Below are 17396 nucleotides of genomic sequence, written 5' to 3' on the forward strand. Positions count from 1 at the left end.
AAATCATTTCAGAAGTACAGCTATCAAATCAAATCATAAACAATGGTATTAAACATAACATAAACAATGGTTTTAAATGTTATTGTTTACTCAGTTCCAAAGCAAATAAACGTCCATATCTGTTTACACTGTTATCATCAGTGCAGCCATCGAGTTCTCATACAGTGTAAAGCCTGCCGCATGCCAAATTAGCGATTCTGATTGGTTCCTGGGTTGTTTTGTATGTGTGTGTGTGTGTGTGAGAGAGAGAGAGAGAGAGAGAAAGAGAGAGAGAGAGAGAGAGATGGGTGGGGGCAATGTCATCATGTGAGTGTGTGTGTGTGTGTGGGGGGGGGGGGGTAGAGAGTAAAGTGCTCTTCCTGTTGGCCTATAGTCTGTCAGTAAGAGAGATAGTTTTCTTTCTGACTCTTGTACAGTCGGCTGAGAACACACACTTACCATGGACAGACTATGGGGACTGCTGCTATTGTGTTCTCTCTCTACTGCGTGTGAGTATCCTCTCTCTCTCTCCCTCACACACACACACACATACACACACTTGGTGATTAACAACTTACATCTATACCAAAATGAAACACTGCTATCAAAACAATCCTCTCTAAAAATTAAATTCCTGCAAAAAAACCATACACACATGCACCATTTGAATTAATCTTTCAAATCACCAGAAACACACTGATGTGCTTTATATAAAACACTGCTGTCTTTGTGTTTCTATTTTTATTGCCATTTTCTTAGTCTTCTGTGAAACTCAAAAGTAGAATTTCTGCAGTAATCAGTTGACTCAACAGTTTTTACCAAAACAATCCTTGTCGGTATCCCAGGCTATGTCCTCTCGGGCTAGGCAACGGATAAAATATCACCTTGTGTGCTGATTCTAGACATTTTCAACAAGGGTGGCCCTAGTGGGGCACTGATTAATTCAAGGGTGGCATAAGGCAAAACATCCAGATAAACAGAAACAGGCTGTTAGATGTTAAATTAGCACAAATACATTAGGAAAACCATGCACCAAACACCATACTCATCAATTGAAGGACAAAGACCATACTCTCACATACTCTAAAATGTCTTTGTATTTGAATACAATGCAAATACAAATAAACAAACATATCAAATCTAAGTTGTCTATCAATGGGTTATGCTGAGCTAAAACAAATTCCATCATAGGGACATTAAAATATATTCTATTATATTATATGGCTATCTATGGCCATCTATTTTTGTAGCTGTTAAAATAATTTGACCTGCTTTTTTGTCTGAGCTGGCAAAGAGCTATAACAAATTCCTCCAAAATCAACAAACACCTCTCAACAAAATGCTTAAAATACTTTTGTATGAAACATGAATGAAATAAACACCAATTAAAGACTAACCTTAATCTAATCATAATGTTACATTCATAATGCTACAGACCCTAAGGCTCAATCCCATTTGTCATTCTTCCCCTTCCCCTACCCACTAAACATTGGACGTCGTAGGGACGTTGAGATGATGTCTATATTGCGTCCGTCGGTCCATGACCAATTCTGAACTTTAGAACGACGTGCAAACTAGGTTCACTATTTGGACGTCTAATAATGACCCCATTTGTACATCAATATGTAGTTGAACATTTGGACGTCGGTGTAGGTCACTTTTTTGGACGTCTAAAACAGGTGCAGGGAATTAACATGATTTAAGTAATTTATTATTAGTAGTAGTAGTAGTAGCCTAGTAGCAGTAGGCTAGTAGTAATACAAAATAAATGTAAAATACCAACATTGTTCTTACCAACATGATGAATGTGATCATTATTATTAGTAGTAGTAGTAGTAATAGGCCTCGTACACTCTAAAAAATGCTGGGTTATTTCTGCACCCAATTACTGGGTTGTGGCAGTTTGACCATTTATTGGGTTACAGTATGTTAGCCCATGCTGGGTTATTTTCCATAATCCAGCCACAGGGTTGGTGGTTTGGAACTCAATCTCCAACATGGTATTCTACCCACTGTCTGGGTCACTGGTAGCCTAAGTAATGGGTTAACTTACTGAGTATTTTAAGGTCAACATCTCAAGAGTAGCCTAGTCTAGCCTACAATAAAAATGTCAGGCACATTAAGTCACTTTTTTACTGAAAATTGCGAACTGCAACAAATTCTTTGAGAGTTAAATACCATAAAGAATGAGCATGTGTAGGCTATGCAACTCCTGTGTCTAGTTGCAAAGAAATCGTTTTGGCTTTGTCTAGCTTTCATTTGGTGATTGCTGATAAAAAAGACACTTTCAACAAGTTGTTAAATGTTTGCCTCTCAGTCTTGCTCTGCTTTTAACCCTCTGACAGCAATTTGAATTGCACTTGAACCGCACAGAATTGTGGGGCGATTTCTAACGTTCATCCCCTGCCTCCCACCCCTGACAAAGTTTTCAAATCCAGTAACTTCAACTATTACTTTTCTGCTGGTGTGAGCTGTCCAAACTCTGCCATCATCATATCCAAGGTAAGAATTACAGTACTTCTGCATATGCCAATTGAAAACGCGAATTTATTATAAATATATTGGTTTCAAAGTGTAATGTTAACCAAAACCGAACTAAGTCATGTTAGAACTAGCTAGCAATTAGCTAACGTTAGCGAGCTAAGAATCGCTAACGTTGACGGAGTTAATGTTAACTTTTCCAATAGCTAACTTCACCATTATATTGGAGATCTGGAATGGTAGTTAATATCATATCCAAAAATACATCTGTGTAAGATGTCATTGTGAATGTAGTTTTAGTTTGAATGAAATATCAGGCGCAAGTAAGTTAACTGTTATTTAAAGTGTCTCCATGCAGGCTAATATCAACTTAGCTTCTACAGACACATATGAGAGTTGTTAACGTTAACGTTAGATAATTTCCATGAGACATAGGCCTAGGTAGACAACATTATTTACATTTAATATGCATGTAGTGTTGATATTTAAATACAAAAGAGGACCAGTAAAACAAATGAATGTAGTAGTGGATGCGAATGGGGGCAATTATACATTTGGGGAATTGGGGGTATGATACACTTTAGGTTGTGAAGTAGTGTTTGGCTTCATGTTCTTCATTTCATAGCCCTTATTTGCCCCTTGTTTGATGTACCTGACTTGCACCTCAGTAGTAGTGCTTCAGTGATGGTCTTTTTGTGTTCTGTGTGTTTTGCAATTTATTAATTTTAGTCTCCCTCTGTTTGCAGGCGTTATGATGTGAGGACTGCTGCCCTGAGAACGCTGAGTGCATATGTGTAAAAAAAAAGAGCCCAGAATTAGTTTTTATTTTCATTAGGTGAATCTGGTCATGTTTGCAATAATCTGGTCATGTTTGCAGTAGAGATGGGGGAAACAACAGTCAGGATTGGATTGTGATTTATTGTTAATCTGACTGTAAGGTGTCCAGAAGGTAGGAACCTGTTCCAGTTAATTTTACTGAAGCTTCATTTGGCTCGGCAGCAGATTTGAAGTGGAAATGTATGTCTTGGTATGCATTTCCAGTTACCATCTGCTGGTGAGAAAGTCAAATAAAGCTATAGGAAAATTAACTGGAACAGCATGCCACCTTCTGAAATGGGACTGTCGTGTATGCATGGTGTATGTGCAGCTTATTGCTATGCATGTTACACTGTTTTTGCTGTTACCTGCTGTGTATTTTAACATTTGGGTTAATGGACTCATTGAGTGGCTGTGTATTGGACTGACTAGGGACACCTGGAGAGGACTGAGGGATGTAATAGACTGATTTTGTGCACCTGTGAAGGGGGAGGGGTTCATTCACATTGGTTGATTAACCACTTGCTTTCACCTGGCCTGGTGCTTTATATGAGCTTGCGAGGTGACCGGCAGGAGGGGGCCTTGAGAGGGAGATGCGACAGCAACTGGCACAACGGCAGAGAGCCCACCATCAACGCAAGCTAAGTACCCTGTTAAGGGAAGTTATATTTCTGTAGCCCTACTTGCTATGCGTTAGTAAGTTGGTAGACAAAGTGGCTGGTGGCTCATAAATGTTTGTTGTCCGTTGCAGCTCAGGTTTACATCAGCCGTGCAACAATGCGATCTGGGGGAATGCTAGAAGTGCCAATGAACACCGCCGGATGTAACATTGACTGTGTCTGCTGAACAACCGAAGTACATTCAGGGAAGGATCCGCCCTGATTTGGACTTGTGGATGACCTGGCGCCGACAGTGCAGTACCGGCTACATCGGAGCGCGTCCTGTGGACTATTCTTTTAAAACTCTGTTCGGCTTGCGGGAAGCCGACCAGCGGACATTCCTTTATGTGTTGTGTCTGTTGTCTACGTGACTCGTCAGCCCAGCTGTAAACCCAGAGTGGACAGAAGACGTTGGGTTAGCGGAACTGAATTTAAGGTGTAGCGTAATCTGATCATTGTGTGTGGGTTTAATTATGAATTGCTGTGCCCTCTCAGTATTTTGAATGTATATTCACCTAGATAACTTATTTACCTGCATTATTAATCTGTTTCTGCTTGCCAGTTGGGGGTGCTTGCGACGGGACTGCAATGTTTATAGCTGGGCTGCTGTGAGTCCTCTATGTAAATTTTAGTAACTGTGCAATAAAAGCGTAAACTGTTCTTGAGCCTCATGTGTTTGTGAGTCTGGGGAATTACCGTTTACCTGCTGTAGTAAAAGGGCCGTGACAGGACTACAGTTATGCATAGAAACTATAAGCAGTACAGTATAAAATCAATGTCTAAAATGAGTCTGAATTTGACGTCGAAAAGACGTCCACAAAGATGACTTCAAAAACCGTTCACAAAATGACGTCGAAAAAATGTCCATGAAGACCACATTTGGACTAGAAATAGCTCCTATACGGATGTACTGTGGACGTCATAAATGGACGTTCAATAGAAGTCGAAAAAAGACGTCGCCTGGAGTAACAGTCTGCACGTCCAGGTGACTTACATTTGACGTCCAAAAATGACTTAGAAAAGACGTATCAACGTCTCTTTGCTCAGTGGGTAGCTTACCCCTTGTCCCTCGAAACAGAGTGGCAATACATAGGGGTGAGAATATTCCCCCTGGATATAGGACACCACTAGCCTATATAGGGGTGAGAATATTCCCCTTGGATATAGGACACCACTAGCCTATATATAGGGGACAGCTGGGACGATCAAAACACTTTTTAATTAAATGTTATTTACAAAGAGACCACACCGAAAGTTAATATTTTGTCACTAGCAATAACTTACATCCGTCTTTTGTCAAATACAGTTGCACTTTCAGCTCTGAACAAAACCGTTCAGGATAGCAAAAGTGGAAAGTGCGCAATGTTTCATTTATCCCTCCTGGTCGGGACGAATAAAACAGGCATGGGGGACGAAAGAAACATACAGTTTAGCCTAAGCTATGTAAACTTCCCAAAATGTGAATATTTCACAACAAATCCTTGACTGGTTGAATTGTCACCAGAATTCATATTGCTACCTGTAGCCTAGCCTATGCAACGAGTGTTTATAATGAGTGGGCTTGATGAACAGTAGGCTACAGTAGACCTGCATCACTGTACGAAACATGACAAAATGAAACATGACATATTACATAGAACTGTAAATCATCGGATTTTAATATTTACAAATATCTAGGCTGATGAATGGGTAGGGAGATGGGCGCAGAACTGTATATTAATATGATTAAATTAAAGTTTCTTTTCTCGCGGACCATTTACTACAGCAACTATTGGCTAACATTGTTCAAAAGCTGAGAAAAAGCTCTTTCATGTGATGTGATACATGTAATGCCTGTGTGATGATGAGTAGGCTACTTAGCGAGTACGGTAGAAGAACGGGTGAATTTGGACGCTCTTTCTGTCTTACCGTGCGCTGTCACTTTCTCCACTGCGTAAAAGACTAAATTAATTTGTGCTGTGAATGCTAAGATTATTTTGACGGGCCATAGTTTAAAAAATTGCTATTAGTCAGATGCAAAGAATATTGAAAGAAGGGAGCACCAAGGTCACAGTAGCCTGTGAACCTCCGATTTTCAAACCTTGATTAGGACAATATTATCATTAAACACTTTTAGGCCCACAGTTAACACTTAATGACCTAGCAAATGTTGGCTGGGTAGGCTAGGCAAAATAAGCAGGTAGGAAAATTAGTCTAGGATGACGTGATTCAACAGACCCTTCTTGTGTGTGTGATTAGATAAATGGGTATTGGCAGATGCGATAGGTAAATAGATATCTTTGCGTGTTAGCACAAGCAGTAGCCTGTAGGCCTAAACTCACATGCTAAAAACAATAAGTCATGTATAATAGCAACAGGGCCGGTTCTCCCTATACGCACACTACGCAAGTTGCGTAGGGCCCCGCAAGTTAATGAAGGCCCCCTCCCCCGTCTCCTCTTGAGTCAAGCTAGTGACAGACAAGTTGGCCCTATACAGTTATAGTGACAGTGTCTCATAGCCTACATTAAGAAGATGAACATGAAACCGAATTACCATTCAGGGCATGAAAAACGGAAGAAACGCCACGAGAATGACAGCGGAAACAGCAGTCGGGTAAACTTGCGTTCGTTCCATGGTTTGATGTCAACATGCGTCTCTCCAGCGCGTGTTGCTGGTCTAGCATAGGCCTACCTAACAGGGAAGTGAATCCCCTGATCTGTCTGCGGCTTGCTTGCCAGCCTTTCCCAGTCACAGTACTTCGCAAAGTTGTGAAATATAATCGCATATTCCGTTTGTTTGAATGCGGGCGACTGGCTACATTTAAAAAAACATGACCGCATCTTTAAATGCGTTCATAACGTGCAGCTCGGGATGAAACTAGCAGTTTTTCAGCAGAAACATGTGAGGACCCGTCGAAACTAATAGTTTATTTCACTCTTCCCATACATTTTTAAAAGAACTAATTGTTTTACAATGTTTCAGTCAAGCTTTATAGCCTACAACTGAACGTATGCAAAATGGAAAGTAGGCCTAGCCTAATGTATTAACTTTGATTCGCTGTGCTGCATGGACAATAGATGCACATCGTAAATTAGGCCTATATGAAGTATTAAAATGATTGTTTAAAATAGTCTACGTTTGAAAAAAATATTGAAATAATAAGATAATCAGGGGAGCCAGTTCATAGCCTATGTCTTTGGCAAGTAGCCTACTACAGACACACAGGTGAAGAACAGTGAGCCAGTAGGCTACTAGCACAACCAGACCCTTACAAAAAAACTGCATTACTTCAAGTGTCAAACTGCAGATTTCTGAGTATGAAAACCGCAGTTTTGGAGAAAATATTTGCAGTTCTTATGCAGGGAATGCAGTATTTTAGACACAAAAAACTGCATTGTACTGCATACTTTACTAAGAAATTCAGTATTTTGGACATGAAAATACTATACTGCACTGTAGCCTAACTGTGGTATAACTGAACTGTACTTGAAAAAACTGCAGTTATTTTTTGCAAGGGGATATGTACAGCTAGCCTCGTGAGACCATCCTGATCTCGCGAGCTTCAGGGTTTCACTCGCAGATCAGTCTGGATACTTTCCGTTAAAGAAAATTTGGAGCAGTTCACCAAACGAACGTCCAATCAGCGTTGGCTTTTTGGCAGGTTGAGGTGTGACGCAACGTGACGGCATCCACAGAGATGAGCATAGCTATCGCGCAAGTTTTATTCAAATTAGAAAGTATTCCTGGGTAAACTGTGAAGCTGGGAGGTACAGCTGGGAGGAATGAATGACACAGACATCCTCCACGGCTGATTCCAGTTCATAATGGAGGAATATACTATCTTCAGAAGTGTAGGGCCTACCGTGAAAACTTGATGGGAATTGTCGTTGATTAGGTTCATAAATGGTAAGTTAAAACACCTTAACGTTTGTCACGTTACCTAACTTAATTGTATGTTAAACGGCATTAGAAGAATACTTTGTTCATCTAATTGGTTGATTTGGCCCGTCGATAACCAACAAAGGTGGTGATAGACAGATGGTTTATCCAATCAGCTAACCAGTATGTCCGCCCCTTCCCAAAAGTTCTTCAATGAAAAGTTCCCAGGTGGATATGCGGAGCAAATCCATCTGGCGGAGTCAGGTTAATGTACTGCAAGCATCCAAAGCAAACAGCCCAGACACTGAAACTGGGCATTTATTGCTGTGTGAAGGTGAGTCACACACAATTATGTTTTTTCTCCTAGTCCTTTAGGAAAAAACACTATATTTGGTAACTTCCATAGACATCCAAAATGGGGTGGGATGATTGTATTGGGAGCACTGAGGTGTCAGACGATACTGTAAAAAAATGGTTACATTTTGGCGCTCAGAGTTCAGGTAGGAGGGCCCCTTAGCAGGATTTTGCTTAGAGCCCCATGGAGGTCTGAACCGGCACTGAATAGCAAGCTGTTTCCAACGTCTGTCCGACACTTCAAACTAGCACTGCAAGTGCATCAAGAAATGTCCCGCCTTAGACCGTCATAATGGCCAACCGTAGACTAAGATTTTGGGGTGGCACCTGGGGTGGCCAATCGAATTTCAAAAGTGGCCACACAGAGCCACCCCTCTGGCTCCGCCCCTGCACCTCAATGTCTCTGCATGCCCCTTCCATTGCTTGCAGAAGAGGCCGTTACATCAGGTATATTATATATATCAGATAAAGTAAATCAGGTTTCTAGGCCAAGTATACTTGCGTATACAAGGAATTTGGTCTCTGCATTTATCCCATCCGTGAATTAGTGAACACATAGAGCACACAGTGAGGTGAAACTGTAAACAGTTCTGTATTTGCCCCTTTACTCCCCATTTCTAAAACCTATCAAAGAATGATTTTCACTTTTGCTACAGCGGCGCTCAGGGCGCTCAGGGAGGTGGTCATATACTTTTCATTGGCACACTGAAAATCATTCTTTGATAGGTTTTAGAAATGGGGAGTAGAGGGGCAAACACAGAACTGTACTTAATATAAAAGTGCACACTAGAGCAGCCAGCCAGCAGTGGTTCCCAAACTTTTTTCCCGCATACCAGCAGCACCTACAGTACATCCTGGCTCGGCTCGCGTACCCCCACCATCTGACATAATATAACATAACACCTTCTATTGACGCATTCCAGGCATCATGTTAACAGTTTTTCTCAGTTGCTAAAACACTAAACCCCATTGGCTGAAGAAAGTTCTCAGTTGCTAAAACACTAAACCCCATTGGCTGAAGAGAGTTCTCAGTTGCTTGAACTCATTAAGCTAATTGTTCAGTCTGTTGTCAATACCTTAAACCATTTCACATGGTAAAACACAATTTGTAGATCTCACTTACAATTTTTAGCAAAACTTCGAACACATTCTGCACTCTAAAGCACATGCATCCATACTGGTAAACACAAGTGGCAAAAATGAAATAGAAATAGACATGTCATTGATTAAACACAACCACTCAAAATTGATTTCACTTGTTTCAAATGATGTGACACAACCAATATAAGCCAGTTCAGAGAGCAATCAGGTTGTTAAAGGTGGGAATGAGAATTAGAAACTATTTGAGAGGATGCAGACAAGTGCATATGCAAGGTGGGGGACGAGGAGGAAGGGAAGGATGGCAAGACAGAGGAGGCAAGACAGAGCATTTGTATTGGACACTGTAGGACACTTTGTTTACAGTATTGTAGGCTGTATACTTTACGCTCTGAACTTTGGGCTTTCCAAATCCTGCGGCACATTACCAGCCAAAAATGTAACAGAATTACACACTGTGGCCTAATATAGTAAAAAATAATGACAATTTAGTCTCTCATTTGTTTACAGTTCAGTTCAGAGTCTGCATTTTTCTTTTCAAGGAGGCCTATTTATTTATGTTTAGCCTATTGATTTGCTGTTTTAGGCCCTATGTCTTTTCACCCATATTAGAAAGCTAGATACCGGACTGTCCGTCGAGTTCTAGCCTATTACAGTTTTTCTCAGTCGCTTTGGTGCTTTTCTCACATCACTATTAACATTTGCACAGCAGTTAGTGCAATTCTCAAAACAATTAGTGCAAACTGCAAAACCTAGTGGATGACCTGCAAAAGCACGTCACTTGCTCAAAATGGATAGTCCATTCCTCAAAAGCAGGTATTCATGTCAATGAAACTGTCAGTGTCATCAAAATGAGAAGTCTTGACACCATCGTTTATGAACAAGATAGTCAAATGGCTTTGTCATGTTTTCATTATGACAGTTCTCTCAGTGTTTTCCAATGCAAAGGTCAGAAATCGGTGACACTACCTGAACATGCTCAAGACAGCACTATACAGTACTTGTACAGCCATTTGAAAACTACAGTAAAGTTACACATTGCTGTAGTTAGGTGAGTAAGTGAGTACAAGACACTGAATACGTACATTTTTACTGTATGCTCTTTGCAATTCTATAGCATTGTGACAGAATTTAATAACTAGTTCAACAATTTTGTATGTAATGACTCAAGCAATGAAATGAAGACTATTAGTTGTATTGGGAACGACTATTCAGCATTCATAAGTATAGTTCATTTTGACTGACATGACATAAGCAAATGGTAATGTTAAAAAACAGCAGAGAATTGTATGAAAGCAACTGATACATGTCCAAAAGTATTTGCAATTTGTTCAGAGGAAGGAGAAATTGCTACTGTGATGTGCACAAATGGCTAAATGTTGTAGAGGTTGAACTAATAGTTATGAGAATTTTCATTCTGATCTGAAAAAAGCACCAAAGCGACTGAGAAAAACTGTAAGTGGCTACGTGAACGCGGCCGTCATATTGCTGGAGGCAAGCACCTACACGCTCTGGGCAACACTAGCTGACAATCAGAGACACCTGTCTGATTTCCAATCAGAAACACCTGTTTCTTCATTGGCCTCCACTAATTGTTGCCCCCATGATGGCATCACTATTTACGTATGTTCTGGAGCCCAAAGCATTATCTAGCTTTCCAATATCTATTTTTCACCACCAGTTCTCGTGCGCATCACTTGATTAACAAGGTCATTATTGCGCTATTACTGTCACCCACGGACATGAAAGAGTATTTATTTAGCAAGTCACTACATTGCAGGCACAGATGCTCAACAATGGCATATCCTAGCCTACTATTTGCAACAACTAAAGTTTTTGGACCAATTAAGTGAAATTGGACAATTTCCCACGGCACTCCTGATGATCTCTTATGGCACAATGGTTGAAAATCACTGGTTTAATGCATGTTACAAGTAGTTTCACTTATTGAGGCTTTGATCTACTGTAAGCATTTGTTTTTAGTGTGTAAGCAATGGACAACAACTGTAATTACTTTAGCATATTTTGTCATTTGTATTTTGTAGGATTTGAAAAAATCAAATGTAGTTTATATTTAGGGATTATATTTAGAGTATTTCTTTCTCAAATAAGCCAACATGTCATTTAAATATTTAAACTCACTTAAATATACTACATATAACCATGACAATAGATTATGCACATGATATGATACGCTACACACAAACAAACCTGCTTTCACAGTTTAACACATACATGCTTCAAATGACTGTGTATTCTGTAAATTCATGTGTTCATTCTGTAAATATTCGTATTGTTGTTACACTTTCTGCATAAACAACATTTACAGCTAAACACACACATACAGTACACAAAACAAACACAAAACATGCAGCTTACATAGAAACCCGATCCCACTGATAAACACACAGACACACACACACAGACACACACACACGCACACACACACACGCACAAACATGCAGCTTACATAGAAACCCGATCCCACTGATAAACACACAGACACACACACACACACACACACACACACGCACACACACACACACACAAACATGCAGCTTACATAGAAACCTGATCTAACTGATAAACAAACAGACACACACACATACACACACACGCACACGCACACACACACACACACACACACACACAAAGACAGAATGGGAGAAACACAGACTGAGATAAAGAGAGAGAGAGTTAATTCATACAAATCTTTGCTTTGTTGCATAATTCTGATACATTAAAATAACATGAGAAAGGTAGTGTTTATACCAGTTTCTAAAACTGATAGTTCCGGTCCTTGATTGTGGTTGGCTGAAATACGTTTGATGCCATTGTAAAATGCAGCACAAACATACACCTTGACCGCATTTCGTTGCGCTACCATTACCGTACTTGATACAAAAGTTAAAGTAGCTGCGTCTCGAAGTTGCTTGGCAACCATTCAGATAGAGAAAATATATTTCTTGGTGGAAGAATGATTATCTAGGAATAACTCGTTGTACAGTATTTCTAGTTGCTGTGCCTTTACTTTATGAAACGTTGCCAGGTATTTATAATAACAGTTTTAGAAAAGCAATAAGCCACTCGAGTCTGTAGGTTACACTGATTCTACAACAGCTAAGGGGGATTTTAGCCACTCCGCTAGCACGTCGTGTCTAACAACGCTCCTTACTGTAGCTGTTGTAGAATCAGCGTAACCTATGGCCTCTCAGGGCTTATTGCTTAAATATGTCAAATAGTGGTTGAGTTCATACCGGAGTATCTTATCGGTTATTTAATGTTTTGTATTTCAGGTGGATCTCTGGTCAGAGATAAGATCACACAGGGTCCCTCCTTCATCTCTGCAGAGGCCGGCGATGACATTCATCTTACGTGCGTCTTCTCTTCTCAAGGAATGAACAGTGCTATTCTGTGGATGAAACAGTCTGCTGGAGAGGAGCCTGTGTCCATCGCCTCATATTACCCTCCAAATACTAATTTCTACAATGGTTTTGACAAGAGCGACCGATTTAAACCGGAAGGTGGAGCGAACAGCTTTAATCTGACAATTTCCCAAACACAGACTGCAGACTCAGCTACCTACTACTGTGGATCTGTTTATTATGCTGAGGTGACTTTTGGAAAAGGAACGACTGTATTTATCAAAGGTAAGATATTCCTCTCTTGGTCACAGGGTAATGTGTATCTGGTGAGTGGGTCACAGGGTGGTGAGGGGATCACAGGGTGGTGAGTGGGTCACAGGGTGATGTGGTGAGGGGGCCACAGGGTGATGAGTGGGTCACAGGGTGATGTGGTGAGTGGGTCACAGGGTGATGAGTGGGTCACAGGGTGATGTGGTGAGTGGGTCACAGGGTAATAAGTCTCGCTGCTACGTGACAATTACAGACATCTCTGATTAACCGTAAATTTATTGAGAAATCTGTGATATCAGTTGTGGCCCCTCTCAGAATTGTAATTCTCAAAACTGTATATTTAAACTCCACATCATCTTATCACTTGTGCACATCATTGAAGCAGTTTCTTCCCATTTTAAACAAATAACAAAGCTGTAGTAACATTTATATTATATTATACAACAATTGGGTTCTATGGAACTATTTATTTGTTTCTGATTGGCCGAGAGACGTTCCATGCTGTAGTAACATTTATATTATAGTACCCCCTGACGTCTGTGACACGGGTCAAGTCCCCTAGTCAATCTTCAGTTTGGGAATTAGAATAGAATACACTATTTGAATAAGAGGAAAGTGTGTTGACCTCTGTGAGACAGGGAAAGACTGAAAAATAGCCTGAAGATTCCCATGTCTACACTCCAGACCATAATTAAGAAAATCCTGAAACTGTGATGGACCTGCCTTGATAAAGACCCATGCTGTTGGAGAGTTACAGAAAAAGTGGCATCTCAGGGTCACCAAGTCCAAAATCACAAATCAAACTATTCTAAGGGTGCAAATTTATCCTGCAGTTACTTGTGCTTTTGGGGAAAAGTGTTACAGTCCTGCTGCATGTGCTGCTTGTCTTAGACAGGGACTCTGATGACCATGCGGTCATTGAGCAGCTGGACTCAGTGTCGCCCCCCTCAGGCGGTAACGTGACGCTGACCTGCTCTGTCCACTCTGGGAGCTGTGCGGAGGAGCCCGGCGTGTTCTGGTTCCGACCCGCCTCAGGAGACTCACGTCCAGGAGTGGGCTACAGCAGCGGAGACAACAGGTGTGTGAGTGAGTGTGTGTGTGTGTGTGTGTGTGTGCGTACAGTATGTGCATGTGTTTATGTGTGCGTGTGAGTGAGTGAGTGAGTGAGTGAGTGCGTGTGTGTGTGCTGCTTTGGGCCTTAAACAGGTGTGTGTGGCTGCAGAGAGGTGTGTGTGCTCTCCCAGGGTCAAACACACACACACAGGGGAGAGAGAGCAGACTTTGGGTGTGTGTTTGTGAGTGAGTGAGTGAGTGCGTGCGTCTTTTGTGTGTGTGTGGAGGTGTGTGTGTGTGTGTGTGTGTGTGTATGTGTGCGAGTAGTTTACTGATGTTGTCTCTCCTCCACACAGCTGTGTGTACCAGTTGTCCAGGAGGAACCTAAGTCGTGATGACGCACACACACACTACTGCGCCGTGGCTGCCTGCGGACGCATAGTGTTTGGGAACGGGACACGAGTGCACGTTCAAGGTAAATATGAGAACGAGATACGAGTGCACGTTGCACGTTCAAGGTACAAATTACTGAGTGAGCACTGTGTGTCTCATTTCAGCATCTGATCCTCTCGGTAGCTGTGTGTTTTGGGGCGTCCCTAGCTGTGTGTTTTGGGGCGTCCTGAAGACTGCGGTCCTGCTGGTGTCCCTGCTGGTGTTCACGCTCATCTGCTGTGTGAGGAAGAACGTCTGACCATCATGTCTTCAGAATGCTAAATGTGCGGATGGGAGTTTGCTAGATAGATAGATTGTTGTACTCTTTCTCATGTGTGTCACAGTCCGGCCCAGAATCCTGTCATGCCTCTGCTGTTCCCGGTCTCCGGTCTGGGTTTTCCCTCTATCCTGGCTCCTGGTTGACTGACAAGCGAGTTGTCCAATCATCACCTGACGCCACTCTCCTCGTCAGCCATAGATTTAAGCGCTGCCAGGAGGAACACTCTTTGCCAGATTGTCACGTCTTTTAGAGTGGATTCTCATATGCTCATGCTCTACTGGATTTACTGTTTTCAGACCAAAGCCTGTATTTTTGGACTTTGGATTTCTACCTGAACCATTTTGGAAACCTTTGCTTGGACCTTGCTTGCCCTTTGTTACTGATCTATGCCTGTTCAGCCCTGTTAGTCATGCCTGGCCCCTTTGTTGTCTGCTGACCTGTGTACCAAACAACTGTTTTTTGACACTCTGGATATCTGCCTGAACCCTGCCTGTGTTTCTGACATTTTTGAGGTTACGCTGCCTACCAAGTGGTTCTCCCTGGCTACCATTTCCTGTGTTTCTACATTAAAAGCTACTACACATAATCTACCATCTGCCTCCTGAGTCTGCTTTTGGTTCCACAGTCTCTTACCTCACCGGCCCTGACACAGACCTCAATTAAAAGAAACAGCCCTGAAAATATGTACCTCTATATAAAGAAAGAAGACTTTAAATACTAGGACTTTAAATACTAGGCTAAATACTTTATTCTCATCTCCCAACTGCTTACACACATTTTCAAAACTTTGTTTTACACACATTTTCAAAGATATTTTCAAAATTCTCAATTGCACATAGCCTGGAAAATCCAGACCCTGGTAATCTAGAAAGATTAAGGGTCTGGCCACGAACAATGAAACTCGAGGGGCGGCACCAAGCATGCATTTGAAAATCTCACTGCACGCAATTGGATAACACTAGACCAATGTTTACTCTGAATGATTCCGGACTTAGATAGATAGATAGATAGATAGATAGATAGATACTTTATTGATCCCTAAGGGGAAATTCAAAAAAGGGGACTTCCACGCAATTGGATAACACTACGACCAATGTTTACTGACCTCCAACGTTGTAGCGCTGTCGTCATCAGTTTAGCTCGCCTCTGGCCCGCATATATCAGATACGCCGATTTGATTGCTTCCCCGGGATGCAAGGGGTAAAAGTAACATGCATCATTGCTCATTGCCAGAGTGTCTCGCAGAGACAATTCCATTGTGCTCTCACGAGAACTCTGGATTTCCAGGGTAAATGGCACATGCAAAACACCAAAAATCTTCTACAAAATGAAACACTGCCTCCAAAACTCAATCTCTTCTTAAAATCAGACGGTCCTCTCAAATGATAATTGCAACTATTCATACAATATGGTTAAACCTTTTCAATGGCTGTGGTGCACCTGGTTACATATTGGTACATACAGTATACAAGGGTACAGGGTACCATATTCGGGTTAAATATTGCTATATACAGGGTACAGGGTTGGAGTCATCTCCTACTCCCACCCCACCACTGTCTCCCTATTGCTATATACAGGGTACAGGGTTGGAGTCATCTCCTACTCCCACCCCACCTCTGTCTCCCTATTGCTTCCTGTCACTCTCTCATAAAGGCATAAACCCCCCAAAAAAGATTTAAAAAAAGATTTTCCAACTGCATTTTAAAGGAACACAATTCAGTTCCTTACCTTCCGTCTCACACTGACTCTACACTGACTGGGGGATGAAGCCTCTGACACTGCCAGCACTTCATATTGCACTGGGTACTGTCTTAGAGCTAAATAGACTTGTATGGCTAACTGGGTACTGTCTTAGAGCTAAACACACTTGAATATTGACGCCAAGGGGCGTGATCAATTATTGTATTCTGTTCCTTTCAAGACCTTAAGGCAAGCTCAGGAACTGACCACTATTGTTGGCTAACAAAGAGCTTTCTGGTCTGCAGATTTTGCGTGTGGATTTTGCTGTTTTAGTGACAGGTTGCAGAAGTTGTGTGTGGATGAGGAGATGTGACGATTTTCTGTATAAGCATTAAAGAAAACTGCAAATACATGCTGTAGTTACTGAGCAGGTGGCTGAGAGATGGGAGGTCCAGGTTTGAGAATACAAAGCAAGGGATTTCAGCCCCACGCATACAAGCATCTGAACCTAAACATAAACATATAAGCATCTGAACCTAAACATAAACATATAAGCATCTGAACCTAAACATAAACATATAAGCATCTGAACCTAAACATAAACATATAAGCATCTGAACCTAAACATAAACATACAAGCATCTGAACCTAAACATAAACATATAAGCATCTGAACCTAAACATAAACATATAAGCATCTGAACCTAAACATAAACATATAAGCATCTGCCAAATCCCCTCCCTCTGCACTTGATTTTACATTTTTGCCTTCATCACATGAAGGAGGTGGGTAAACAGCATACAGACCTGAATGCAAACACACACACACACACACACACACACACAGATCCATAGTCCTCCAGCTCATCTGCATTAAGGGTGTGGGGGTGTCAGGGGGACGGGTCAAAACAACTCAGAACAACATCCTGTTATTCACACCAAGGAGCGCATGCATGCAACTGTGTGTGTGTGTGTGTGTTTTGTTCCACTGCCTGCGTCGCGTTCCTATGTTTGTGGCCCACCAAAACCCCCTCCTGTGTGTGTGTGTGTGTGTGTGTGTGTGTGTGTGT

General features: G+C 41.5%; 1 protein-coding gene across 3 annotated transcripts; it reads left to right on the forward strand.

Moving 5' to 3' along the window:
- Nucleotides 1-400: 400 nt before the first annotated feature.
- LOC143127908 (immunoglobulin kappa light chain-like) lies at nt 401-15237 on the forward strand. Of its 3 annotated transcripts, none has more exons than XM_076289610.1 (5): nt 401-488; nt 12543-12896; nt 13773-13959; nt 14291-14409; nt 14492-15237. In XM_076289610.1, the coding sequence occupies exons 1-5, from the start codon at nt 440-442 to the stop codon at nt 14623-14625; spliced, it is 843 nt and encodes a 280-aa protein (XP_076145725.1). In that variant the 5' UTR covers nt 401-439; the 3' UTR covers nt 14626-15237. The 3 variants fall into 3 exon arrangements, with proteins under 3 accessions (XP_076145725.1, XP_076145727.1, XP_076145728.1); XM_076289612.1 differs by lacking the exon at nt 401-488 and adding an exon at nt 6466-6816; XM_076289613.1 differs by lacking the exon at nt 401-488 and adding an exon at nt 7781-7821.
- Nucleotides 15238-17396: the final 2159 nt, after the last annotated feature.

Source organism: Alosa pseudoharengus, unplaced genomic scaffold, assembly GCF_046254945.1.
Source record: "Alosa pseudoharengus isolate Yale_2024_CS ecotype anadromous, Long Island Sound unplaced genomic scaffold, YU_APseudo_1.1 YU_APseudo_1.1_scf_17, whole genome shotgun sequence".
NCBI classification, from domain to species: domain Eukaryota; kingdom Metazoa; phylum Chordata; class Actinopteri; order Clupeiformes; family Clupeidae; genus Alosa; species Alosa pseudoharengus.

Excerpts from the sequence above, each read along its gene's own strand:
- LOC143127908 (XM_076289610.1), top strand. The coding sequence starts at position 440 with ATGGACAGACTATGGGGACTGCTGCTATTGTGTTCTCTCTCTACTGCG. Across the intron at positions 489-12,542 it reads GTGTTCTCTCTCTACTGCGT|GTGGATCTCTGGTCAGAGAT; the intron begins GTGAGTATCCTC and ends TTTGTATTTCAG. Across the intron at positions 14,410-14,491 it reads GACACGAGTGCACGTTCAAG|CATCTGATCCTCTCGGTAGC; the intron begins GTAAATATGAGA and ends GTCTCATTTCAG.